The sequence below is a fragment of the Prosopis cineraria genome, unplaced genomic scaffold, assembly GCF_029017545.1.
Source record: "Prosopis cineraria cultivar Desert tree isolate PC_DT_omini unplaced genomic scaffold, ASM2901754v1 PC1864, whole genome shotgun sequence".
Lineage (NCBI taxonomy): Eukaryota > Viridiplantae > Streptophyta > Magnoliopsida > Fabales > Fabaceae > Prosopis > Prosopis cineraria.
The window spans coordinates 1-26876 of NW_026557189.1; the positions used below are offsets into that span (position 1 = coordinate 1).

Consider the following 26876-nt stretch of genomic DNA (forward strand, 5'->3'; position numbering starts at 1 on the left):
TTCAAAAAATAAAATTATCAAAAATAATTTGCATGTTTTTTATTGAACTGACCGAAAGGCGCACGTGTGGTCGTGCAAGAATTATCTCTGAAAGGAACACGGTCATCAAGTGAAGCAGGTCAGGTGAAATCAGACAGAAACATCAATTTGCCACTTCCTGGCTGACGCAACCCAGAGTCAACGATCCAATCCGCCGACGTGGCATATCGGTACGATCCTGGTTTTGTCTTGCCGCCAGCGGCACCTGGTTTGGAACCCACCTTTTCTACATAAATATATATAAATAATATTAAAAAAAAAATCTTCTCAAATTTCCCACTTACGGTTCACCGCTTCTTTTCCCTGACGCGACGTTGCTGGCAAAGTATGTGAGTTCCTTTGATTTTGGCATGTTTTTAACTTTTTATTAATGGACCTAATCAAAGCTTAATGGCTCCCCATTACCCTCAAGGGACACTTTCTTCTTCCTTATAAATCTCACAGCAATCCTCACCCCACTAACCAAACCATAATTTCTCGACATCACCAAATCCTGCTATTACTTGCCAACATGGGCGAATCCGCGGATCAATTTGTTTCACCCAGGAGCAAGAAGCTCTCGTTGTGAAGTCATGGGAAGTAATGAAGAAGAATTCTGCAGAGCTGGGTCTCAAGCTTTTCTTGAAGTAGGAAATCTCCTTTCTGAATCCTCTTGTTGATTCCGACTTCATCTTCTCTGCCTTTTTTATCACACGATTATTTTTTTAATTATTATTTCAGAATATTTGAGATTGCCCCGTCGGCTCAGAAATTGTTCTCCTTCTTGAGAGATTCGAAAGTCCCTCTGGAACAAAACCCGAAGCTCAAGCTTCATGCTATGAATGTCTTTGTCATGGTAAGCTTACTCTGTTTTTCACATATATAAACCCATCACAGCTTTAGCACCATTCAGATTTTATACGTTGTCTTCTGATATATATATATATATATTATCTTTTCGGATATTTTATTTATTGCAGACGTGGTGAATCAGCAGTTCAGCTTCGAAAGGCTGGTAAAGTCACAGTGAGAGATTCAACCTTGAAAAGATTAGGTGCTCTCCATTTCAAAAACCGGTGTCGTGAATGAGCATTTTGAGGTATCAGAAAAGTTGACATGGTTAAAGTAGAGACGAAGTTTTTCAGATGATTGCTATTAAAGTCTTCAACATAATAAAGAAATTTATACCAATGACATGTAGACTAAAATCTAAACATATAAGAATTCACTTATGCTTGCATCTTGTTGATGATAGAAACAGACTATACTAACCTAACCCAAGAATCTACTTATCCAGGCGTCAATATAGAATGATTAGGAGTTCTTTACTACTAGATTAATGTAAACCTAATCTTGTTTGGTGTTGCTAAGGTTACAAAGTTTGCACTTGTGGAAACCATAAAAGAAGCAGTACCAGAAATGTGGTCGCCGGACATGAAGAATGCATGGGGAGTAGCTTATGATCATCTAGTTGCTGCCATTAAAGCTGAATGAAACCTTCCTCTTAGATCATCTCTACAACTTGTGTAGTACTTTCCTCTGGAGCTCAAAATGTTTGATGGAGTGCCACGTCATCAGTCCAGTGTTTCTGCGTGCATGTCATTGAGCTAGTGTTTGGATCGTTGTGTTTGCAATATTCTGTTGCATAAACCTGCTTATTACATAGCCATTAATGTTGCTTTTGTACCAGTTTGGAAAGGATCTTAGCTTTTAAGAATAATTGGAGTTAATAAATTAAAGATATAATTTCTGTCAGTGATGGCTTTTAGTAAAGCTACTTTTGGCTCCTTGTATTTGACACAAGTATTTAGTTATACTAATACAATCATAATCTCTGTTGAAATATCTCGTGTGACTTTTTAATAATAAATATATTGAACTTTTACATGAAACTTTTTCTCTTTTTATTAAAGTATTTTATTTTTTAAATTCTATTCATTTTTAGATAATTTTTATTGAATATTGTACAAAATCACATGCATCATGTGATAGTTTAGCTGGGAAAATGGAGAAATTTCTTTTTATTTTTGGAAAAAAATCAAATTCATTAAACTAAATTGAAATACATATAAACAGCCCAAATCAAACGAGATTAATTTGGGTTTTTAGTCCTAAGAATATTATATAAAACAAACATAAAACAACATTGAGATGGACGGTAGTGTAAAGTTCTAAATGGATCAATGCAAGAGCTGTGTCCAACTTGAGCCAGCTTATTTTAATAATTGTCTTGGTTTTGAATTTTGATAAAGCTCTGTTCTATTGTCTGCATTGACCAGCGTTTACGAAGACAAAGAAAAATAGTGAATCGTTCCTGAAATAACCTATATTTTGCAATTTCAAACAGTCAAACAAAACGTAATCAATCAAATAAAAATGGACAAAAAGCGTCAATTCGTGAGTTCATGGCTTACGCAACCAAACGGTCCAATCCTGGTGGCTGCACCTAGTTTCGAACCAGCCTCATTATTTTATTGACATACACTACACTATTAATTAAATGTCTAAGGGATAATTTCAATAAAAATTCTTTAACTATATTTAATTACATTTAAAGTTTTTAATTTTTGAAATCTCATTCGCATTAATTTGATATTAAATTTATTAAAAAAATAATAAAATTATTTTTCATTTAAATTAATATTAAGACTGTCATTCTTCATTTATCTATTTATTTATTGAATATTGTTGATTACCTACTTCACTTATTTATTTTCCTTAAAATAAAATCCAATGAAAGTCTAATAATAAATAAGTGAAGTAGGGTAATTAATAATAGTCCATAAGTAAATCAACAATATACAATATAGAAATCAATAAGTTATCTTAAGATGATTTAAACACCTAAAATAAAAATAAATTAAGTAGAATAATTAACAATATTATGTAAGTAAATGAAAAATAAAAAGGGTAACGAATAAGTAAAGTAAAGAAATTATGATATTAATTTAAAGGAGGGACAATTTTATCATTTATCTAATTTAATGTCAAATCAATTTCTATAAACTGCAGTAAAATTTTTAAATTTTAAAAATTTTAAATGTAAATAAATTTGGTCAAAGGCCCTTTATTAAGATTCTCCCAATGTCTAATGTTATTATTAAATGAAAGAAAGCAAGGAGTTAGCCACAAAGAAAGCCATGAAGCACAAGGAAGTATCTGGTAGAAATTGTTTTTTTTTTTTTCAATTTCTCTCAAGTCTCAACAAATTCTCACGATTTTATGTCGTATATGTATGCGTTCTTAGGTTACACATGCACATCAACGGTTTACTTTTATTTATTTTTTTTATCGCTATTTTGGGGGAAAAAAATTCTCACGATTTAACAGGCGCTAACCAGGAAAGCATATTGCTGTTTTGATTTTAAAGATCAGAAAACATAATCAGCTTTGATAACAAGATGAAAAAAAAGTCATTCATGATCTGTAATGTCCTCCAGTTTTGTAACTAAACGTATCTCTTTCCCTATTAACTTTCATGATATGTCTTGCGTGTGATTGTGAGAGTGTACAAAATTTAACGTACAAAGCCCAAAAGAACACTAGTAGTCCAGTGTGACTGACCTTGATTGATAAAGGGTAAAAAACCTAATACTTCAATAGTGGTAATTTTTAGTGCATGTTTGGATTAAATCCTAATTTAAGTTGGGATAGCTCAAACTTAAGTGAGGATGTTAAAAGTTTAATTTATTATGTTTGAATAATAAAAAAAACAATCATAATTAAGATCCAAAGCAACATTTTTAACAAACCTCATCCACCAAGCTTTTTCAACAGCATTGGGCATCCAAGTGGATGAACATTGAGAGCTTAATGCTTTTTAAATTTTTATTCTCTCTCTTCTTTATTTGCTATCTACCCAAGCATGTTGTCCCAAGCCTCCTTCTTCATTGCCGTTCTCATGGCTGCTCTGGCTCGCCCTTCACTCTCCCACGTCTGCTGGATCTGACGAGAGATCACAGTCGTTGCTGCTACCGATAGCCAATCTCCACCTTGTGTGTTGCTCGTCCTGAGTTGTACTGCTATCACCCTCCCCCTTCATCTAGAGTGTCCCTGCTTTGAAGTATGGTTCTCGACCTCCACCTCCTTCATCAAAATGAAACATAAAAGATCTTGAAAGCTCCTAATGAAAGAACAAAGCTATCACGCATGCTAGAAGATGAGGCAATGAGGATAGTGAAATGAAAATGGGAAGGGGAGGGGGGAAATGTAAAAGTGGGTCCCGCCATTTTTTCGACTTCTTCTTCTTCTTTTTTTAATTTTCTTTTCTTAATTTACTTTTTTTAATATATAATTCCTATATAATTTTAACAATAATATTTCATTATTTCATAAATAATGAAATCATCTTTTTATAATTTTCTATCATTTCTTAATGCCCCCATAAAATTCAAAGGAGTAAACTTCACTTGTAAAGATAAATCTCAATATTTAGATGATTAAAAATCTTTTAAGTGGGAAAACAAATTATTTTTTAATCCTATGTAACCTTATTACTATTACTATTACTACTACCCAATTATTATTTTAAAAAAAATCATGACTAGGTACTATATATTTAAAACTTAACTCATTTTCGTAAATTCTCTTTCAAATAATTATCTAATAAATTTTAACTATCATAAAACAATTTCATGAGCAAGATATCGATACTAGTAAAACATTATTGTCAAATCTATTCAGATCATTAAATAGATGTATTATGCTCGTGATATAATTAAAGATCAACTTGTGAATCATATCAATTAAATATTTTGTAATTTATGAATTTATTTTTAGCTTTTCATTATTAAATATTTAAGATTTTTTACTTATTAATTGTAAATTTAAGTTGATTATGTTTACCTATTAATTAATCAAAAGTATAAATACAAAAAAAATTACATTTATTTCTGACTTTTTAATCAAATCATTTAAACAAATTTTAATTTATTCAATTGACTTAAAAAAAATACATCTAAACATAAATGATATTACATCAATTGACTTTTTTCTAACCTCAGTTATAAATTTTTTAATTCAAACACACACTTATAGCATGTTTGGATCAATTTCTAACCTTAGTTAGAATAAATTAAACTGAAGTTAGAAACTAAAAAGTTCAAAAAATATTGTTGGATTGATAAAAATTTTAACTTAAGTTAGCGCCCCCCAACCTCATGCATCTTTCATGGTAACACGGAGAAGAAAAGGGTGATCACTGCCATGAGGGAGGAAAGGAGAGTCGTGAAGCTGAGGGAGGGAGAAGATGAAGGTGATATTGTGTGAAAGAGAAGAGAGGGTCACAATAATGAGATTAAAGACGATGAGGATGGTGAGAGAAGGTTCAGGATGCAAGTGAGAAATGAATTTTGAAATCAAGTTTTTATTATTTTATATATCTAAAAATATATTAAAAAATTCATGTTTACTTTGATCATTGATAATTTCAAGTGACCCATACCTTAAATCATCAAAATAAATTTTAAATTTATCTAATTGACTTTTGTCAAAATATATATATATATATATATACATATCTAAATATAAATCACATTATATTCACTGATTTTTTTTAATCTCAATTAAATCCTAATTTCAATTGTAAATTTTTTAATCCAATGGCACACTTAGTTTAGTATAACAAGCGCTCATTTCTAAGGAAAAATACCCAACTTTCCCTCAAGATTGAAAGACCAGCTTTATTTTGGATGACCAAAAGGTGAAAGCATAATAAAAAGAACCAACTGCAATGAGCCAGAGGGGTGAAAATTTCATAACGAGAATGTCCTGATGAGATCGGATCTATATTCATATCATCCATAATTGAAAGATGCCAAATATACAACAGCAGCCTCTCTTAAAAAATCTATCCCATGTCTTCAGTAAATATGCTCTTGTTATGGAAACCAAAATAATCAAAGATTGGGACAGGTGGGAAAATTCTTGTGTCTGGGTCTTGGTGTGAGCTCTTCATCTGCAGACACAATCTCACCCATTGGATGCATGGACATGATGCATGCAAGAATTGCCCAATTATAAAGGGGCAAAAAATTGCGCTGCTACAGATGTACATCGATAGTAAGAACCTGTTGCAAAGCAGCAGCACCATATTATTGACCAATATGGGCACTTGATCTTATGGCATTCATTACAGTCGAAGATTGGCTAGCAAGATAAACCACGGCAGCTTTTGTGAGATTGTGTTCCTTCTTGAGCCTCTCATGGATACTTTTGTTTCATCTTGCTTTTGCTTCTACCGCTCTTGGTCACTTTAACATGCTGTCTACCTTTGTCGCTACTATCAAACACTTCTTCCAGCAAGAGCTTCTTTAGCCTTGGATCTTCCAAAAATCCGTTTGATATCATCTCCTTGTGAAATTCCCGGGCCTTAACTAGCCACCCGCAAGTCGCAAGCCCTTCAACCATTCTTCTGTAGTGCATACAGCTGGGCAGTACTTCAAAAGTTTTCATTTCCTGCCAAATTTTTAATGCATTTACAGGTTGCTCCCACTTAAAGAATTTCTCAAGAATTATAAGAAAGGAGTCCCCATTAGGCCCTAAACTGTCACTTTGCATCCTAATAAGAAATTCCAATGTCCCTTGATAATCTGTTCCCTCAAGAAATGCGTGGAAGGTTTCAATCGTCGGTCTAAGATTCTCCTCTACCATTGTATTTAATAACAGTCTTGCATGTACTAGCTTTCTTGCTTTGCAAAGAGGGAGTAACATTAAGTTAAAGGTGGCAGAATCTGGCTGCAAGCCACCTTCTTTCATCTCATCTATCATTTTCAGAGCTTCCTTCAAGCAATTTTCACGAGTCAAAACATAAACTAAAGAATTATAAACCTCCATCGCAGGGACCCAACCCCTTTTCTTCATCCCATCATAAAGTCTAAGCGAGTCAAAAAGATTTCCTGTCTTTGAAAAGCAAGAAATCATGTGGCTATATGAGGTAGCATCTGGTGTTATACAATAGTTCGACATTTCTCTCCAAACTCTTTTCGCTTCAAGTATATCTACGGATATGTTACACCACCCATTCAGAATAATGTTAAAACTCTCGGTCTCAAGAGGGAAGAGCTTCTTATTCAGAAGCATAAACTCTTCAGCCTCTTCAATGTGCCCATGCTTACAAAGTGCATGCAGAAAAGCATGGAATGCTTCATTATCAGGGGTCATTCTGAACTTCTCCATGAAGTTGAATGTTTGAATAGCCTTGGCTGAGTCATTTCCAAATGCATATCTAATTGAAGCAAAATGCCAAAAGAGGACAAACGAACAAAAGTTATTGATGGAATTGAGATGCCACTAAGAGTTCATATATTTACCAACACAATACCCCAAGGAAGATATAAAAATATACAGACAATGAGGTTGATTAATCAAATTTAGAACATGAATAATAAACATCTAATATTCAAATAATAAGGAGGATCACCACAAATGAGCGTAGTTACTAGTTAACTCAAATGATTCCAACAGCCAAGACAAAAAATGACTTCTTAACCTAAATATGATTTGATTATTGGTGTAATACCCATTAAAAAACGAAAGTAAACAAGCAAGATAAGAGTCAATCAAAGGAGATCAAACTAAAATCAGTCCGATGCTTCCTATTATGAGGTACCTCTTAACATAATAATACAAATATAAAGATTCATTCCACATTTTTAAAAAAAGTTGTAGATGAGATACATTATTAAAAGGAACTACTGAGAAGTATTTCACAGAACCAAAATACTTGGAAGTTATAGTGTTATTGTCACTGAATGCAACCCAGATGATCTTTAACAAAGCCGATAATTTCACAAAATTTTATTTGAAAAATTGAAAAAGTATGTTTGGCATAAGTGCCAGAGAAAATTTGTAACTGACTCTCCATTTTAACCATGATAATGACACCAACAAAAACTTCTACGAACCAGAAAGATTTTCAAGAGCAAAGGCCATTTCACCTATCAATCATAATAAGCATAGCCTGCCGAGTACATAGAGAAGACCGATGCATATCTTGAATCAAACCCCATGCAGTAGAAAACTTCCGATGATAGCCCAAGACCCATATCATCAATTGATAAACATTTTCATCATTGCAATTCCACTTCTTACCCCATTTAAACGCAAAAAAGCAGCATCGTACTCTTCCCTCAGTTCCCAAATCGCCGAACCAATTAAATTTCTATTAGCTTTGATACCTGATCCATCCAGAAAGGCCATGGCCTCTGCTTGTGATGAACTATAATCGACCTTTCTGAGCAATTCAAGGAACTGCTGTAGAACTGGGTCACTTGGATCCCCACGGAAATGGAACTTATCAGCATTGAAGTCGATGGGATCGCTGAGAGCTCGAGAGTGATAAGAGAATGAAGGTTTAAGGAAGTGAGACGGTAGGGAAACTGTTTGCTGAAAACCCTGAGAGAGATGGTGAGGTGTGACTGTGAGATTTGATGGGTGAAGTATGCGAGGAAGAAGAAGTTGAAAGTGCCTTAGTGAAAGCCTTCTCGTAAAAGACCATAAGGCCATAGGCTCAGTTGATACCTCTGAACCGAGATGCAACTAGAGAGGTCACAAAGTCTTTGATCGCCCGTTTGGTTGATGTCAAATAAACACATTAGATCAAGAAATGGAAACAGGATTACCATGACAAGTGCGTTTGGTTGTTTGCTTGGACTTTAATTCCATTCGAACGAGAAAGGAGATTCCTGAATCCTGAATTTAGTTCCAATTTCTTTTTATTCTTTAATATATTGATTGAATGCAGAAGGATCATCGACATTCCTAAAACAGAAAAACATGAATAAAACGAATTGATCCGCGGAAAGCAGCATTCCAGCTCGAGAATTACACAATCATGACAAACAAGGAAAAAAGAAATAGTTCATATTTAGAGGTCACACGACGAATGTCAAAACAGATTCATTAGAGTTTGAAAATTTTACAATCATTACGACGAACAGAATTTGCTTGGTTACCTGGAGGTCAGAATCTAGAGTTCTAGCTTGAGCTCGTCCTTCTCGCCGACGAGATAGTGGAAGACGTAAGGGGTGACTCGAATTGCACGACCCAAGCACAGAACATGGCAACATGAGATTTTAGCTGCTTCAGCACTGCAGCCTTGTCAGGCTCACGCACAAACATTCCTGGAAACGTGATTTCTTCGACGAAGAGTTATCGGGTTCTCGCGGTTTGCTTAAACCCTAGATTGGGATTCTGGTATTCTTCTGCTGATGAATTCTCCTTTAGATTGACTACACATTGGGTTTAAAGCCCAATTTTGATTAGGGCTACGTAAAGAGCCCACCAAGTATAGGCCTAAGTGAAACATGAGCCCAATTTCCCAGCCCCACAACATAGCTTTTTCTTTTTTCCCCCCTGTTGTCTTACTTTTATATTTAAAATACAATCCAAGGTACATAGAACTTTTGCGGAAACATGCAGAGACTGTTTGAAATTATTTTTATTTTATTATTTTAAAAATTAATATTTTATAAAATATATTTTGAAAATAAAAAAATAATAAAAATAAATATTTTTTTTTTTTTTTTATTTTTTAAAACAATAATCACAGAACATTTAAAAGTTGTTTTTATTTTTTTATTCTTCAAAATAATATTTTATTTTTTATTTTTTAAAATACTTTTTGAAAATACATTATTAAATAGATTTTTTTATTCTCTTATTTTGGAGAATAAAAAATTATTTTCAAAATAAATTTTCAAACAAATTCACAATTTGTAGTTGTAGATGCTTAAGTCCCATGAAATTAGGGGTCGTTTTTCATGACATGGTGAATGCAAGTTGTATGACACTCTGACCTCTAAAAAGGAAATATAATTATTTTCCATTTTTGCTGGGTCATTTTAATAGCCGTTGATATAATCTCTGGGTTTGTGCTCAGGAATAACCTGACCGGAAGTCTAACGGGTCAAAGTTTTAATGCAACGCCAATATTGAGCTCCATTCTGGGACGAAGATTGTCTTGTCTGCGACGAGCAACTCTGGACACCTGTAACTACCACATCAAGTTTCTCTCGTTATTTTACATTGAAAGCAAAGTAGTGCAGGGAGGAAATATTTATTCTTAAATTTTACTGCCCAGCATCCTCCTGAAAACCAAGTATTGATCCTATGTTGATGCGAGGGGAAAATTTTGCCATCATGTCCCCTGAAACATTCACTGCTCGTCAAGTTGGAAAAAGAAAATTATTAAAATATTCCGAGCATGCCACAATATTTTGTGCTCTCTGATAAAAAATAATATAAATATAATTAAAAATATCTTTTTTCATCATTCTAATATGCATGCATTTTTTTTTTTTGATAAAACATAAGTATAATCACTGATAACACAACATAATCTCTCTCAGGTGATGAGGGTGAGGGTAAATCTATCCACTAAATTTGTGATACTTATATAAAGATTGAATTCCAACCATTTTCTTTTTTATTAAAGTGTTTTATTTTTTTTTCAAATTATGGTTATATTTTAGATTATTTTTATTGAATGGTGCACAAAATCATATTCATTTTGTATAGCTTCGAGGGGAAGATGGAGAAATTGGAAAGAGTCAAACAATATATTATCAAATTAAAAAATCGATTTGTGAGTTCATGGCTGATGCAACCAAGAGTCAGAGAGTCAACGACTTATGTGAGGTAAACTAACGGTGGCAGCACCTAGTTTTGAGCCCGCCTTTTCTGCAATAAATATATTATTTTATTCAACATAATACTCGAAAGGACGAAAAGGCTTATAATATTATTGAAAAACTCTACGCAAATACTTAATTTATTTGTTGTTTTTACTTGTCGCCACGTCCCTCCCTTTCTGCAACGTTACTATCAAATTCGAAGCATTTGATCTCCCGTTCCCGAGTTTTTGGCTCGTTCTAATTAATTGATTGCCCACCACGAAGCATCCCAGTCCAACATGGCAAGAATGGCTCGCCATTGCCCTCAAGGGACACTTTCACCTTCCTTAAATCTCACCGCAACATCCCCCACTTACCCTCAAACCCCATAATTTCTCAACTTCATTGATTCCCATTGGATTACCCAGAAGATGAGCCCCTCGGAGGGAATATGTTTCACCCAAGAGCAAGAAGACCTCGTGGTGAAGTCATGGGACGTAATGAAGAAGAATTCTGCAGAGATCGCTCTCAAATTTTTCTTGAAGTAGGGATCTCCTTTACTGAATCCTCTTCTTGATTTCAACTATATTTTTCGCTGCCTTCTTAATGACGATTTATGCTTCTTTTATTTTATTTTATTTTTGGTTTAAACTTAGAATATTTGAGATTGCCCCGTCGGCTCAGAACTTGTTCTCCTTCTTGAGAGATTCAAAAGTCCCTTTGGAGCAAAACCCGAAGCTCAAGCCTCATGCTGTGAATGTCTTTGTCATGGTAAGCTTCCTCTGTTTTTGACCTGCATTGATTTTACTCTACCATATGGATGAAACTACTATGTTCATATACATCCCATTCTAGCTCTAGCATCATTTATATTCCATACAATATGTCTTCTGCTAAATTTCTTTCAACGGATATTTGCAGACGTGTGAATCGGCAGTTCAGCTGCGGAAAGCTGGTAAAGTCACAGTAAGAGAATCCAACTTGAAAAGATTGGGCGCTGTTCATTTCAAAAGCGGTGTGGTGGATGAGCATTTTGAGGTATTTGACTTAATCGTTCGCTGATCAGAAAAGTGGACATGGTTAAAGATGAAATTTTGTGTAGTAATTTGAGGTATTTTACTTGAGAATTTACTTTAAAAATGAGGCCTTTCTACTGACACCGGCAGATGTATCTTTAGGATTCCATTCTTCTTTCAATTTACTACTAAAGAAATTTATAGACAGATAGATCTCATTCACCAAAAATAGATAAAATAAATGAATCATTTATAGAGGATGATAGAAGTGCACTATATTTACCTAGAATCTACTTAATCAGGTGTAAAACATATCTGAATGGAGAGTTCTTTTGTACAAGATCAATGTATAACCTAATTTTCCCTGTTTTTAAGGTTGTGAAGTTTGCACTTTTGGAAACCATAAAAGAAGCAGTATCAGAAATGTGGTTACCAGACATGAAGGATGCATGGGGAGTAGCTTATGATCAGCTGGCTGCTGCCATCAAAGCTGAAATGAAAGCTTCATCTTCATCTTAGACTATCTCTACAGTTTGCATGGTCATTTTCCCTCGAGTTCAAAAAGTTTGATAGGGTGCCACCTTAATCAGTCCAGGGTTTCCGAATTTATGTCAGTGAGCTAGTGTTTTTGGTCGAAGTGTTTTGAAATAACAAGAATCACATCCAAGGATCTAACAAGAAATTCATTGGTTAACAATGATCAATGTGAAATAAATTATTGCTAAAATAAGATCATGAGCTCTTTTTTTTCTTTGAAATAAGACTTGTTATTAGTTCTTATCTACACATAAGTTTTTTGTCAAATCTTTAGATGTTATTTTTCCTTTGAAATATTATGTTGTATGAATATGCATTATCTTATTATCTTCTTTATGTTGGAAAGCTTGCCTTGAACCACTTTAGAAGATAATAAGGATGTAATTTTTGTTAGTGATGTGATGGCTTTCTTTATGTTTATTGTTCTATTGATTATGCTTACAAATTTAGAGAAAATTATAGTTTATTCTAATTTTAGGGCAAAATTTAGCCCCCAAAAAACGAAGACAAAAATTGTACTGATACAGCTCAATTTTGCTGATTAAGCTGGTCCTAGTTGGCTAAATTTTATTTAGACAGATAAAACTGGTCCACTCATCTTGAAGAACATCAAAACCCTGTTTTATGCTACTCTTCTACTTTCAACATGTTCCTCGGAAACTCTTGAGTATTTCTGACACAAGGTTGAAACGTTTGGTTGGGTATTGGGTTCGGAATTTGATGCTCTGTGCATACAATTCATACAGAGAAAGTGGTATATGAGGATAGGGTGGCAAGAGGAAATATATATGATTCAATTGAAGTTGTCAGTGGGAACCACATGAGGCTTTGGTGAGTTAATGTGCAGTGGTGGAGTCGATAGCCTGAAATTGGTGAGGAGCCTAATAGAATAAGTCCTACTTCGATAGTTTACTTGAATTGGTATGCACTGTGGTATCCAAAAGGTTTCCTCCTTTTTTTTGTGTATTGAGAAGATGCACTAGTAGTCTAGCACCCATGTGATTGTTGTGGGTCTGTGATAGAATGGGCAAGAAGGTGACCAAGTGAAATGGACCAAAATGAAACCTCTTAACGTGAAAGACTATCCCCATCCCATGTCACGAGATATTCAAATGATTTTCTTTCTTTCTTTCTTTGTTTTTTTTTTTTTTGAAAAGGACTCACCGATCCGAAAATTAACTGAAAAGGAATAGTACTGTAACAATATTTGAATCAATCTATCTTATAAAAGACAGTTTATACATAGGAATAGAATAGCATGAATCATAACTCACAGCCTAGAGCTTTTCCTATATTGCAATTACTATGCAGAATTGGAAAGTTGTAATATCAAAATTTTAATCCATTTAATTCTATTTACAACTTACTTTTAACATGTTTTAGCAAAAACTTTGAAACTAATAACCCTTTTTTTTTTAAAAAAAATCAATGACATCCCATGATTCAAAAATTTTGTTATCTAGCTTATAAATAGTATTAGAGAGAACATTAATGAAAGCTGCGTTGCTCATGGAGCCGTAAACTATCTGATTGTTAGTTTCAAACTCTCAGCAACGAAAGAGATCTAGTCAAATTAAGAAACAAAAAAGTGATCACACTACCGTTAGAAAGTATTGCAGAAACTCCAAACTGAGTAAAAACACAGGCGTTCCATGATGCTCCATGTCGTTATCTTCCCATCCCAAATGAAGGAACACTGGAATTGCAAGTAACAGAAAGTTCATGCTGAACACAGATAGCAACAAAAGTTCCTGGTTAAAAGTTAAAACCATATTTAGCAACAAAAACGCCACACTTAGGATGTAACATGGTAACTTGTCATGTAAAGATAAATCTGGACCGTTACGTTACCTTCCGACTTACGTGTGTACATAATATATATATATATATATATATATATTGGGCCAATACTTACGTGAGTGTAAAATACACACAGACACACACAGCGGATGTATAAATCTAGAACAGAGCCGTTCAATAAACATTGGACGCTATCACGCTACTCCATCAAGCACGTGATATCAAGGACCCAACGACCCCACCAATGAGGGCCGTTGGATCTCCCAACACCGCCGACACAACGAACTGAACAGCTATCCCCGCCATCTCACAACACTTCCTCACCTTTCCTTTGCTTCTGCTGCTACTGTGGCTACTCTGAAGCGTGTTCTTCAAGCTAGGAATTTCATTCTCTAATCTGCTCCGTTTCTTGCTTCCCATATAAATCTCAGGCCAACTCTCCACCACCATCTCCCTCACACAAGCCACGTGTAGATTGTAGCTCTTGCACTTTGATCTGTAACTCCAGCTTCGCCCCTTCCTCCCACATCGGTGACACGCCGAGCTTACTTTCTGATACAGATACAGCTTCATTTCGCCATCGTCGAGCACCATTGGAAGCTTCGCGCAGCATGGATGGAGATCGAATCCGCAAGAAGGGCAGTGATAGACGAACCCTGAGATGCCCTTCTCGCATGCGTTGCAGAATCGCGGTATGTCGCCTGGTGGGCGAGAGAGGAATTGGAACGAACATTTAGGGTAGAATGGATGGTAGATCGAAGGGGAAGGTAAAGCACAGTGCATGTGGAGGTCGTAGTCACAAATGGAGCATTTGTAGCGCGAGCCTATCCCTACTTCCTTGCAGCCATCACATTTGAATGGGAATTGTGAGTACTCGAAACTCAGCTTGTGTTGAGGATGACCGAAATGGCATATCTCACTGTTCTTCATGGTCGTGTCTATGTATTTCTGAGGTTTGCTTGAGGAATACATTAAGAAAACTGATGGACGATATGAAGGGTATGATCTCGATTTTTGTTGCTTGATGGGTGATCAGGATGCTTTTGAAGGCTAGAAAGTTGTGATGTGAAGTTTGAACATTGGCTTATGATTGAAGCAATTGGAAAGAAGTCGTTCCTCCGGGAATGGAGGTGAATTCTAAACGGCTTTTATGGGAATCCCCTGTGTGATCAAGAAGCCTACGAGGCAAAGCATAAGGTATATTAAGTGGTGTCCCACGAAAGAATATATACCCATTTTTACTTTACATTATCGTCTAAAGATTTGCTAACCAGCAACCTTTTTGCACAAGTTTTTGATGTGCATTGCTACTAAGAAATGATTGGTATGCAGGTCATTCAAGGGATAGTTTCTTCATTTTAAAGAAGCAATTGAAAGTTAACGATGATGGGCAACAATAACATGTACGCAATCACTGTAATTAAAGTTTTGGAAGGAAAAGAAAAGGGAATAAATCTCTTTTTCAAACAGTAGTTCTCTAAGCTTTTTGTTTTTCTGATAGAAATTCTTATCTGCTTGGTGATCTCATCCATTTATATCTTCATCCAGTATATGCCTATTACCCGTAAGCATATTGGAAGAACTGTTCTTGAATGTATTAAATAGATTTTAATATTGATAGCATAATGAGCTGGATTGAACATTATGTCTGGGATTTTTCTAAGCGAAGCATTGAGATTAAAGAATGCAACCATTTCATGTTCAGGTTCCAGCTATCCTAATCTTTTGGGGTTAAGTTGTAAGACGTTATTTGTGAATCCCTTGGTAATAACTTGAATAACCCACCTTTAATCAAACCACACTAGTGGATTAGTTGGATTAGTCAAGATATGTACAAGTTGATTCAAATACCATTTGAGCCTGACATAAAGCAGAAAGAAGAAATTGCATAATGGCTGCAAGGTTCAGTACAAGGAGATAGATGTTTCATAGTGGGCAAGGTGAATGATTGTGGAGAATCAATACCCTTGTGTCAGTGCCCAGCAGCATCTCCTGTTTGAAGAACTTAACTGAAGATCGGGAGAATCAAGCAACCCAAAGGAACCTATAATTAAGGTCCAGGTACTACTTTTTTTTTTCCTGCAACTTCTTTTCTTTATTCTGTTCTGAACCTTTACTTTTTTTGACCGTTTTCCATTTTGTTTCTTTTGGTACAGAAACAGATATCAGGAATCTTCCGGTTTATACAAGTCATTTATTTGTATGGGTACTTTCTTCCAAGTCTTCTGCAGAACTTGTAAGTTCAAGAGATTGAAGTGAAAAGCTGTTGTTCTCTGCTCTATCTTTTTCAAAACTGAATGAAATTTTTTCTTCCCACTTTCTTTTATGTAACAGCCCTCCTCGAAATCTCATCGTCACCCGAGGCGCTGGACACTCTCCTCCCAGACCCCACAACAGGGCGACCCCATCCCTTACGGTGAGCATCAGAAGACAAAGGCTTCCCCGCAGTAGTTTTGGGTATACCTTCTCCCACCCTTTACGGAACCTTTGTCTTCTGATGCTCACCGAAAGGGGTGGGGTCGTCCTATTGTGGGGCTTGGGGGGAGAGTGTCCAGCACCGCAAAAGACCTCAGGGAGGCGGGGTGAGCGGAGGGCTGTTACATTTTAGCCTTCCATTTATCTCTTACAACTGCAGTTCTACATCAATTTTTCAATTTTGCGTGGACTTGATAGAGGAAGGGAAAATCAGATTGAAAAATTGCTTGAAACATAATATAATGTAGAAAAACGGATCAATTGTCACTGCATTTATGAGCAAAGAATCTTATGAGATAGATTTGTCAGGGTGATGAGCCGAGGTTAAAGATATTAGAATCACTGTTTGTAGTTTATGCTCAAGGAATTTACTGTCTCTTACTCTTCTTTGTCATGAACTGTTTGGAGGTTTGGAAACTGGGGATTGGATAAGAAGGAACAATTTTTCTTTTGGAATTGTTATAAAGGAATTTCACTAAAGCAAAAAAGGCACAAACATGTGATAATGGAGTGAAATAGGTATCTCCCTGGTGCTTCTTTGTCCAGTTTATTCTTGAACAGGGTGGAAAAAGTAAATAAGGAGAAAATGAATTAAAAATACCAACAAGTTTACCTTTTAATAGTAACTAGATTTATGCCCGGTGCAATGCATGACAATATTTTAGTTGTTGAGAATAAAAATAAATAAAAATATTAAAAAATTATTTTAACATCCTTAAAGTAAAATATATCACTTTTTTCCTTTATTTTATCTTGATTATAACTAGTTTTTATTTTTAAAATTTATATGAATCCCTCTTAAAATCAATAGTTAAGAGTTACAAAACATGAATATGACTTCTTATAAGTTTTTATTTTCACCTATCTAATCATTAGCTGAAAGTTACTATTCTTGATATATTCTTTTAAATTTTTATTTTAAATTTATTAGTCATACAAACTAATTTATTTAGTATTTTTAAAAAAATTAAATACATACTCCATCTTTTAAAAAATATAAGGTATTGTTAACCAAATCTCACTCTCAATAATATAGTTACTTGTCTTCAAAATAACAATATCTTTCCATATTTACTATTTATTTGGGTGTTTCATACTAAAATAAATATAAAATAATTTATTCATTATGGACTTTTTTTAAAAAAAAGGTCAATAATTACATATTTAAACATTAAAATTTTTTTATATTTCTTAACATCTAACTCTTAAAAAATAACCTTTAAAAAATGTCTTTTTAACTAATGGAATAATTTTATTAAAGTAATATTTCAAACATGTATATGTAAATAATATAATGATTATTAAAAAAAGATTGGGTGTACAGTAGAGGATAAATTCATTAATATTATATGATTAATTTGTAACCCATAATTTTTGTTGCTCAGACTTAAGGCACATGATTAGATTAATATTTTTCATAAGTATTTAAATCATGATTAACTTTTACATATAAACAATAAAATAATAAATTTTTATTCCTTCTCCATTCAAAGAATATAATAAAAACTTGTTTTATACTACTCACACAAACTATTTTGATTTGTTGCCCTATGTTAATAATAAATACTCCCTTCATTAAAAAATATATAGCATTTTTAAATAAATTTTACCCCAATAAAGTGGTTATTTATCTTTAAACTAATCTCATTTTTTCTTATTTATCCCTATTTAATAGGGTGTTTTACCCTAAAATAAACATGAAGTAATTTATTCAATAGGGACACTTAAAAAAAAAGTAATTATTACACTTTCTTTTTTGCCAGTAAATTACACCTTAAAAGACTAAAAATGCTTTATATTTTTTAACATTCAATCCCTAAAAAATTTCTTATATTTTTTAATGTAGGGAGTATATAAAAAATTATTGTATATCTAATATTTACTTTGATTAAAAATGTAAGGCATTTTTAATTTTTTAAGGTGTAATCATTGTTCTTTTTTTAAAAGTATTCCTATTGATAAATGACTTTATTTATTGTAAGGTGTTTAATAGGAGTAAATATAAAAAGATAATGTTAGTTTGAAAGTAGACAACTACTTTATTGAGAGTGAGATTTAGTTAAAAATGCCTCATATGTTTGAATGGAGGGAGTGACTATTATTTTACTAAAAATCTTACATTCACCATCAATTTTTAATATAAAATCCTACATGATCTCTCAAAATATAAAAATCTTATTATTTTTTACATTTTGTTTAAATTTTTAAAATTTATAAATGTAGACCCCGCTCATATTTTTTTGTGTAGGTCCTACACACTACTTTTTTAAATCATATTACTTTATTTTTTAAAAAAATCAAGTTTATTAAAATATTGCATTTTCTCCATTACCCTTACAACTTTAATTCATATTAAGTTTAAAATATCTGAATATATAAAAAATTTATAGTCGAGCTTAACTTTTAACACCTTTAGCTTTTGAATTTATTTAGACTGATTTAACTACCCCAAATTATTAAAAAATATTTTTTTATTTTTTTCTTTATTGAGTCTATACACTACGTCTTTGAATATTTTTTGACCAATTTATATATTTAACTTTCTAAAAAGTTACAAAATAAATACATTTGAATAATAAAAAATTTATTTATTTTTTTAATTTGAATGATTTTTGGACAATATTTATATTTAAATAATGGTATTTTAATCTAACAAACGTAACTTAATGGTCAATTAATGGTTAAATAGATAAAAATAAAATCTTAAAAATAAAATAAGGGCTTGTATTTTATAATTATTTATACTAAAAAAATATTCATATAGATTTTAAAAAATAAAAGAGGGTATCATTAATTAAAACGAAATATTTTTTCTCATTTTCAAGTATAAGTTTCAAATGTACCATACTCATTTGAAAATTAAAAAAAAAAACAAAGGAAAGAAAATGTTAGATTGGTAACAATTTTTTTTAAAATAAAAAAGTCGGATGGTACTGTTATTATCCGATAGTGTTACAAAATACAAGACAAAAAAAAAAAGTGAGTACATTTTTAATAAATCACTGTTCATTTATGGTTCATCCAAAAATTTTAAATTTATATAGATATAGATGCTGAAAAAGCACTGTTTTTTTTTTTTTAAGCATTTGCAATCAATGTAGTAGGAACAAATTATTTGAGAATAGCTTTCTAGCCATGGCGGAAAGTCTACTTCACTCAATTATCGGACGGTTTCGCAAACCAAGTAATCCTTTTATTCTAGGTAAAAGGTAATCATTAAGCAATCATATATATGTTGCCGATGCTTCTAGAATGCTTTTGTGCCTCCCAATTATCTTTTGTAGCATCATTGAATTCTTTATTATGTTCTCCTTCATTTCGTTTTCAAATACTAAAGTATTTTTACCTATTACGCATCTATCAAGGGAAATCCAGAAGTAGTTTGTAATCCTCTCTCGTGGATGTTATATTAGCTTTTTCTGATTAGATATAGGTATGTATAATTTTTTTTTATATTTGATTTTCTTAACAAGCATATAATACGTAAATTCCTTTTAAATTTTTTGATAACATCCTCTTGGAGATTCTAATGATGTAATATTGCTTTAAATAAAAAAATAATTCAAGTATTGTAGTTTTATTTAAAAACTTAATAACAAAGATTTTAAAACTCAAATATTATTTTCATATGCCTAAAATTCACAATCGACTCCAATTCAAAAACTTTGTTTTGGTAATGGGTAGGCAACCAATACTTTAGACTTGTACTCTAATACTTTAAAATGGGTAACTAATACAATTTTCTCAACAAATTATCCAATTCACACATATTCTTGAAGAGAATTATTCATCCAGAGACTGGAATTTACCCTATTAACTATAAAGAACATGTTGCATCAAAACTTTGACCCCTTAAACTTCCGGTCAGGGTATTCCTGTTGATAAAAAACTTAATGACCGCAAAACATGGAAAATGATATTTCATTTTTAGATGTCATAGTGTCATCTGTCATGCAACTTGCATACACACTGTCATGTTAAATCTGCTTGCATACAGCATACACCATGTCATGAAAAATGACTCCTGGTTTAATGGGGCCCACAGATCTAAAACTACAAGTTCTATTTTGTTTTTGTTTTTGTTTTTTGACCAGCCAAGTTCTATTTTGTTTGGGCAAAAGTTCTGATTTAATATGTACCTTGGATTGGATTTTAAATTTAAAAGTAAGACAACGTGGGGAGGGGAAAATGGACCTACGTTGGGGAGCTGGTAAATTGGGCTTATGTTTCGATTGGGCCTATACTTGGCGGGCTCTTGACTTGGTATAGAATTTCGGGCCCTAGGTGTAGTCAAGCAAAAGGAGAATTCATCAGCAGAAGGACACTAGAATCCCAATCTAGGGTTTAAGCAAACTGCAAGAAACCGATACCTCTTCTTCGAAGGAATCATGTTTCCTGGAATGTTTATGCGTAAGCCTGACAAGGCTGCAGCGCTAAAGCAGCTCAAATCTCATGTCGCCATGTTCAGTGCTTGGGTCGTTGCAATTCGAGTCACCCCTTACGTCCTCCACTATCTCATCGGCGAGAAGGACGAGCTCAAGCTTGAACTCTAGATTCTGACCTCCAGGTAACCAAGCAAATTTAGTTCGTCGTAATGATTGTAGAATTTTCAAACTCTAATGAATCTGTTTTGACATTTGTCGTGTGACCTATAAATATCAACTATTTCTTTCTGTGTCGTTTGTCATGATTTTGTTATTCTCGGGCTGGTATGCTGCTTTCCGCGGATCAATTTCTTCTATTCATGTTCTTCTGTTTTAGGATTGTCGACGATCTTCCCGCACTCAATCTGCATAACAAAGAATTAAAATCAATTCGAACTAAATTCAAGATTCATGTGATATAATTATATTAATTTGGATCACTGACAACCAATTGAATGTTAGTTTAATCTTAGTTGAAGAGTGTGATTTATCCACTATTTTTTTGCCATCATTTTGTAATATGTTCGACTCCAGTTTACATGCTTGAAATAAAACTGAACCAGAAAATAGGAAAAAAAAATCAAAACAGCAAAGTAAATTCTAGTACTTGCCAGGACCGCCAGAGATCTCCAACCGATTTGCGCTCTATAACAAACTCCATACTGATATAAACACTTAACCTTCTCGTCTATGTCTTTTAAGTATCCGGCCAATGGTAACAGCAGCAATTATGGAGTACTGAAACAAACACCCCCCCCTAAAAAAAAAAAAAAAACCATTTCCTCCTCTTGCGCCTTAATAATTGCGGTCTCATTATAATCTTTTCCTGTTCAATAACAACAGCAAGGATAGTGCTGAAAACTGCTGATGCGGTCTAGAGTTTGCATAAGGAAGAAGAAGATCCTTTTATATTGGATTTAAGATTGGATTTATATGAGATACTTATGACTTGCAAACTTGCACAGTTCATTTGCTCATGCAGAGGTCAGGAGAGATAATATATTAATATGTACATTTGGAAGCTTGGAGCGGGTGGTAAGCTGAGTTTGGACTGTCAATTTGTGGAGGGAGAATGAGTTATTTTGAATAAATTCTGAGATCACCTGAAAAACAGACAAATAAAATTAGGAAATTTGGTCACGGTGATTGGTTTTTACTCCACAACTTGAGACAATTCAAACTCTGGCATGCCAGTACTGGCATCTTACTAACTAGTGGCTTCATTAGCTTCAGAAGCATGTTATTTCGTATTTTCTGCTAGAGGTATTCAGGAATGTATGGATAATGCATCTAAATGCATAAATTTATTAGTCTCAGTTCTTGTTTTTTCTTGCTGCTGAGAAATGAGAGTCATGGAAAGTTTTATGCAATTATTTTCTGTTTCAATAGGTTCAGTTGGTCTTGCGGAGAAGATGAAATTGGGCTGTGGAAGGAATTTTTGGTGTAAGCTATCATATGTTCTGACTTCTGACTTCAAGTTTGTGTAGATTTCCATTATTAAGGTGGCTAGCTGCGTGAATGTGGCTATTTGACACTTTAATATGATGAATCCTGTTTTTCTGTGAAAAGGCATGAAGAATAGCTTCTTCATAAAACAGCTGTCTGCTGCTAAAGGTCATGTTATTTTAGAATGGTGTCGTTTCAGTTAGGACTAGATTGCATGCTTTACCGACAAAACGGATTTTCCATTCGCTTTCTTAGTGGGTTTAATATTTTCTTTCTTTCTTTCGTTTTTTTTTTGGCCAACTCTTTGTGGGTTTAATCAGAGTTGCTTATTTGGAAATAGTTCTTTAATTTAATAGATAAATTTAAGAATTAAATTGACAAACTTCCCTTTTGAAAAAAGAAAATTGATAGCTTCAAATAACCTCATATTATTACCTATTTTATAAAATTTCATCAATCAATTTCGTTATTAATAACCTTTAGCTTAATACAACAAGCAAGTCCCTCTGTTACAAGTACTATCACTTCGAAAGCGTGTAATATTTCTCCATGGAAAATGGATTAAAATTAAATAAAAAGAGGTTGGCCGAAAAAAGATATTCAATGATAATGATATAGATATACTCTAGGTGACAAAACCATAAAGATAGAAAGGAAAATATAATTTTAGATTTCTGTATTTTGTTCGTTTTACTATTGATTCTTATATTTTATTTTATTTTTATATTTTACGTTCTTACACTTTTATTTTTTATTATTTTATGTTTTTTCATGAATAAAGTGTGTGGATTTTGGAGGGATTTAAAATATGAAAAACAGAAGTGTAAAAATTTAAAATAGAGAAAAAAACACATAGATTAATGACAAAATGTAAGAAAAGTATAAAAATTTAAAGTTATGTTTTTTAAAAGTAGAAATATAAATATCTGAATTTGGTTGAAACCCTTTTGCTAACATCTCTGCTTGGAGCGTCAATGCTTTTTCCATCCTTCCCTCATAATACAGCCTCTTTATCACGGCCTCGTAACTCGTTTCCTTGGGGAACAAGTCAAGCCTATCCATCGCATGCCTCAGAAACTCCACTGCCTCATCCTTATCACAAAGTAACCCAATCATCAAGCCTGTGGTTAAAACCCTCTGGCTTAAAAAGCCTTCCTACATGTGTCCTTGTAAACAAGAATAGCAGAATCTCTCTCTCCTATATTACAGTATCCCCTTGATGATATGCTTATAAGCAGTACCATCCATTGCTATTTCTCTGAAAAATTATTCAGCCCTTCAACTTGTCCAGTCTTGCAAAATCGACCAAGCATGTTTTCATAACTCATTGCATCAGGCTCCAAGCCTTTAGTTCTCATTTCTTGCCGCAACTTCTCAGCGTCTTCTATTCTTACTTCTTTACAAGATGCAGCCATCAATACAGTATGGCTATAACCACTGGGAACACAGTTTAATTCACCCATTTCATCCCAAATCTTTTTCATCTTCTCAATCAAATCGTTTTGGTAACAGCATAACATCAATGTGTTGTAAGTATACACATTCGGGTTAACTTCCCCATCCCTCTTCCCATCTTTCTCGCTTTCCTCATCTAACCAAAAGGCTTCTCTGTAAATTTCATATCCTTCAATCCCTCGAAATTTGCAAATGCAATAAATCAAAGAATTCAAGGTACTGACATTCAGGTTAATCCCACGGGACCATAATAATCTCATGATTTTAATTGCAGGGTCAAATATTCTTTGATCCCAAACAGGCTTTGATCAACAAATCGAACACAATAGAGCCGACCCACAATCTCTGAAAGTTTTCACAAGATTCTTGAATACCTTTAAGGGGGCTGACCTATGATTGTCTTCGACATCATCCTCTTGCAATTTCGATGCTCAAATAGCTAACCAAATGATGTCTTGGGCATGCGACTTGAGACGGCCACGAGCAAGAATGTTGAAGATCGTGGAATAAGAGGCGAGGTTGTGGTTGCAGCGGGAATCGCTAAAAGCCGAAAAATTGAAGGGCGAGATGGGGTCTGCTCCTCAGGTGGAGTGTGATTTGAAAAAAATAGTCAGGATCGAAGCCGTTGGGGTATAGAGAACGGAGGCAGCTCCAACGAGATTTTGAACGGTGGTGGGTGAGGATAGAAACGACGGTGGTTATGGCACTTTGAGTGGTGGAGGCCTCATCGAAGGACGGTGGCGATGAAGAGTAACAGAAGAGAAATAAGGATTTGCAAGCTTGGGATGTTAAGGGAAAACGCTTAAGGAGTTGAGTCGCCATTTACAGGAACATAATTGTGAGCTTAGCATAGAGAACGAACCATATAGCATTGAAATGCCCCTTAGAAATGAAAGGTAATAATGCTAAGAAACTACAAATGGGCTCATAAATAACGGGGATTAGAGACTCAAAACTCAGAACGAGACAGTGAGGTAAAATGTAGAAAACGAATACAATGCTGAATGCAGGAGGATTAGGAACACATCCACGATAGAGAAGAACATGAACAGAAGAAAATAAAGAAAACATCAAACCAATCCCTTTGAATATTGAGGAATGAATTACGAAACCATGAAGAACAGTACAAAGAAAGAATTTATCTTTGTGGTTCGCACGATGAATGTCAAAAGAGATTAGTTTGAGAATTTTACAATTGCTACGACAAATTGAAACTGCTTCATTAGCTGGGGAATGAAGGTGAGATCAGAATCTAGAGTTGAAGCTTGAGCTCCGTCCTCATCACCGACAAATTGAAACTACCTGATTAGCTAAGGGGAAGGTTTTACCGAATTTATACCATCTGCAATTTCATATATAATTACAGGTTAAACTAAAATAATCATAAATCATTCAACCACTATTTAATCACAGTTAGACCATTAATCTTTAAATTAATACCCGTTCAGTTTAATCACCAGTCTGATTTTTTAAAACCTTGCTTTAACCCTTGATTGTGATTCTCCTGTTGATGAATGCTCCTTTCTAAACAATCACAAATTGGACTCATTTGTTTATTTCCTCTCAAAAGCCCATGATGCATTGGCCTAATTGAAGCATGAGGCCCATTTTCTAGCCAAAGCATGGGGCCCATTTCCCAGCTGAAGTATAGGACCCATTCGGTTTCTTCAGCACTGCTTCTCGACCAGAGACATTAGGAGTCTGTTGAAGATTTGTTGTTGGGCAGCATATAAATATATGATCACTGAGAATGAAATATCAATTGTTTTTTTAATTTTGGTATGTGCTTGTCGGTCGATTTTCTAACTCAGCGGCATAATCAATAAGTCCTGTTCTCAGGAATACCTTGAAAAGGAAGTGGAAGCCTGGAAGGGGAAGTCTTGACTGATCTTTAATGGGATAACTTGGAGCTGCTGAATTGAAATGTTCTCTTAGTAAAAATATATTCCCGAATATGATTATTGTTGTTGACAATCTTATCCTCTTTTTCTAATTATTTGACATCTGTTACCTATTTCATAGTAAGGTTTAGCTAGCAAAAGTTAGCCTCGATGAGTCTTTTAAAGGCTCAAATTAATATCTGATTTTAGGTCAGCATGAGTTTATAGTTTCGACAAGTGATTGGGAGCTTAGTTTCTAACCAAATCCGATGTCCAATTAAAAAACAGATCTCATATTCTGACAGATCAATTTTCAATTTCCTTCTATATATATATATATATATATTTTGCTCGCTGTTCAGATCTGGCATCCTCTTTTTTTTTTAAAAAAAAAAAAAAACAGATCTGGCATCAAGTAGTACAATATTTCTTTTCCTTATAATATGGTTTAATTTAAATCATATATATCAATAAAAATTATTAGAGATGAAATTACATAAAATAACAATATTTTTTTATTTTTTTCTAATAATATCACAATTAATATCATAATAGTGGGGAGTAAAATACAGAATTAATATTTTCTCCATTTTTAAGACAAAAACAAAAATTATTTAATTATTTAAAAATATTGAGACACTCATTATATATATTAAAAAAATCTTTAAAAACCTTCTGAACAAATAGTTCAAAATCTAGTATTTTTGTTATAGTAGATTTTGAACATGCTTGAAAAAAGTGCACACATGACATGACTGATTAAGAACAGATAATAATATTAAAATGCTAATTTTCATAAATGGGGGCATTGAATGTCTTTTTAAGCTTCCATTGGCGATTACCAACTAGACTGACCAATGAAGTGATTTAGCACTACATGACCGGGGCAGTCATTAATGATAGGGTCAAGGGAATATAAATATAATATTGTGGAGCCAAATTAAATAAATTATATAATTATAGCACTGTACCATCATCAATGACGTGTCTTAGGCTTAAATACCGTGGAAATTGGCAGGCTCCGCGCTGCAAAAAAGCTCCTCGCCTTAAATTCACCAAAGTTGACACGTGTCTTTCACTGTCCTCTCTCTCTCACCCCACTCCCTTTCCACACACCCCGCAACCTGAAGATGCAGATTAGAAGGAAGGCGGCAAAAAATAAAAAAATAAACAAAGAAAGAAAATATAAACACTTTCAGTCAACCTTTGCAT

General features: G+C 33.7%; 4 protein-coding genes and 3 long non-coding RNA genes across 10 annotated transcripts; 4 read left to right on the plus strand and 3 right to left on the minus strand.

Annotated features, from left to right (window-relative positions):
* The first annotated feature begins 1003 nt into the window (after positions 1 to 1003).
* On the plus strand, positions 1004 to 1863 carry LOC129301050 (uncharacterized). The gene is made up of 2 exons (XR_008590893.1): positions 1004 to 1117; positions 1390 to 1863. It is a non-coding gene; the product is annotated as an uncharacterized LOC129301050 (long non-coding RNA).
* Positions 1864 to 5750: 3887 nt separating this feature from the next.
* On the minus strand, positions 5751 to 10850 carry LOC129301046 (pentatricopeptide repeat-containing protein At1g80880, mitochondrial-like). The gene is given in 4 exon segments (XM_054939622.1): positions 5751 to 7243; positions 7956 to 8121; positions 8124 to 8778; positions 8973 to 10850. Coding segments are annotated over 3 exon segments (1590 nt in total). The 5' UTR covers positions 8524 to 8778; positions 8973 to 10850; the 3' UTR covers positions 5751 to 6219.
* A 97-nt stretch (positions 10851 to 10947) lies between these two features.
* LOC129301048 (non-symbiotic hemoglobin-like) lies at positions 10948 to 12598 on the plus strand. The gene is made up of 4 exons (XM_054939625.1): positions 10948 to 11175; positions 11288 to 11402; positions 11553 to 11669; positions 12023 to 12598. Exons 1-4 carry the CDS (start codon positions 11063 to 11065, stop codon positions 12164 to 12166), a joined length of 489 nt encoding a protein of 162 aa, XP_054795600.1. The 5' UTR covers positions 10948 to 11062; the 3' UTR covers positions 12167 to 12598.
* A 146-nt stretch (positions 12599 to 12744) lies between these two features.
* LOC129301047 (uncharacterized) lies at positions 12745 to 15099 on the minus strand. Of its 3 annotated transcripts, none has more exons than XM_054939624.1 (2): positions 14309 to 15099; positions 12745 to 13909 (listed from the first exon to the last, which is right to left on the minus strand). In XM_054939624.1, exons 1-2 carry the CDS (start codon positions 14954 to 14956, stop codon positions 13853 to 13855), a joined length of 705 nt encoding a protein of 234 aa, XP_054795599.1. In that variant the 5' UTR covers positions 14957 to 15099; the 3' UTR covers positions 12745 to 13852. The 3 variants fall into 3 exon arrangements, 2 of the variants coding, with proteins under 2 accessions (XP_054795599.1, XP_054795598.1); XM_054939623.1 differs by having other exon boundaries at positions 12745 to 13935; XR_008590890.1 differs by having other exon boundaries at positions 13799 to 13935; positions 14100 to 15099.
* On the plus strand, positions 15042 to 16845 carry LOC129301049 (uncharacterized). 2 transcript variants are annotated; one of them, XR_008590892.1, is made up of 3 exons: positions 15042 to 15181; positions 15317 to 16045; positions 16141 to 16845. It is a non-coding gene; the product is annotated as an uncharacterized LOC129301049 (long non-coding RNA). The 2 variants fall into 2 exon arrangements; XR_008590891.1 differs by having other exon boundaries at positions 15177 to 16045.
* Positions 16846 to 20763: 3918 nt separating this feature from the next.
* LOC129301044 (mitochondrial import receptor subunit TOM6 homolog) lies at positions 20764 to 22608 on the plus strand. Its single transcript, XM_054939621.1, has 2 exons — positions 20764 to 21026; positions 22273 to 22608. Exon 1 carries the CDS (start codon positions 20848 to 20850, stop codon positions 21010 to 21012), a length of 165 nt encoding a protein of 54 aa, XP_054795596.1. The 5' UTR covers positions 20764 to 20847; the 3' UTR covers positions 21013 to 21026; positions 22273 to 22608.
* Positions 22609 to 24843: 2235 nt separating this feature from the next.
* Positions 24844 to 25980, minus strand: LOC129301045 (uncharacterized). Its single transcript, XR_008590889.1, has 2 exons — positions 25225 to 25980; positions 24844 to 25126 (listed from the first exon to the last, which is right to left on the minus strand). It is a non-coding gene; the product is annotated as an uncharacterized LOC129301045 (long non-coding RNA).
* Between the last annotated feature and the right edge of the window lie 896 nt (positions 25981 to 26876).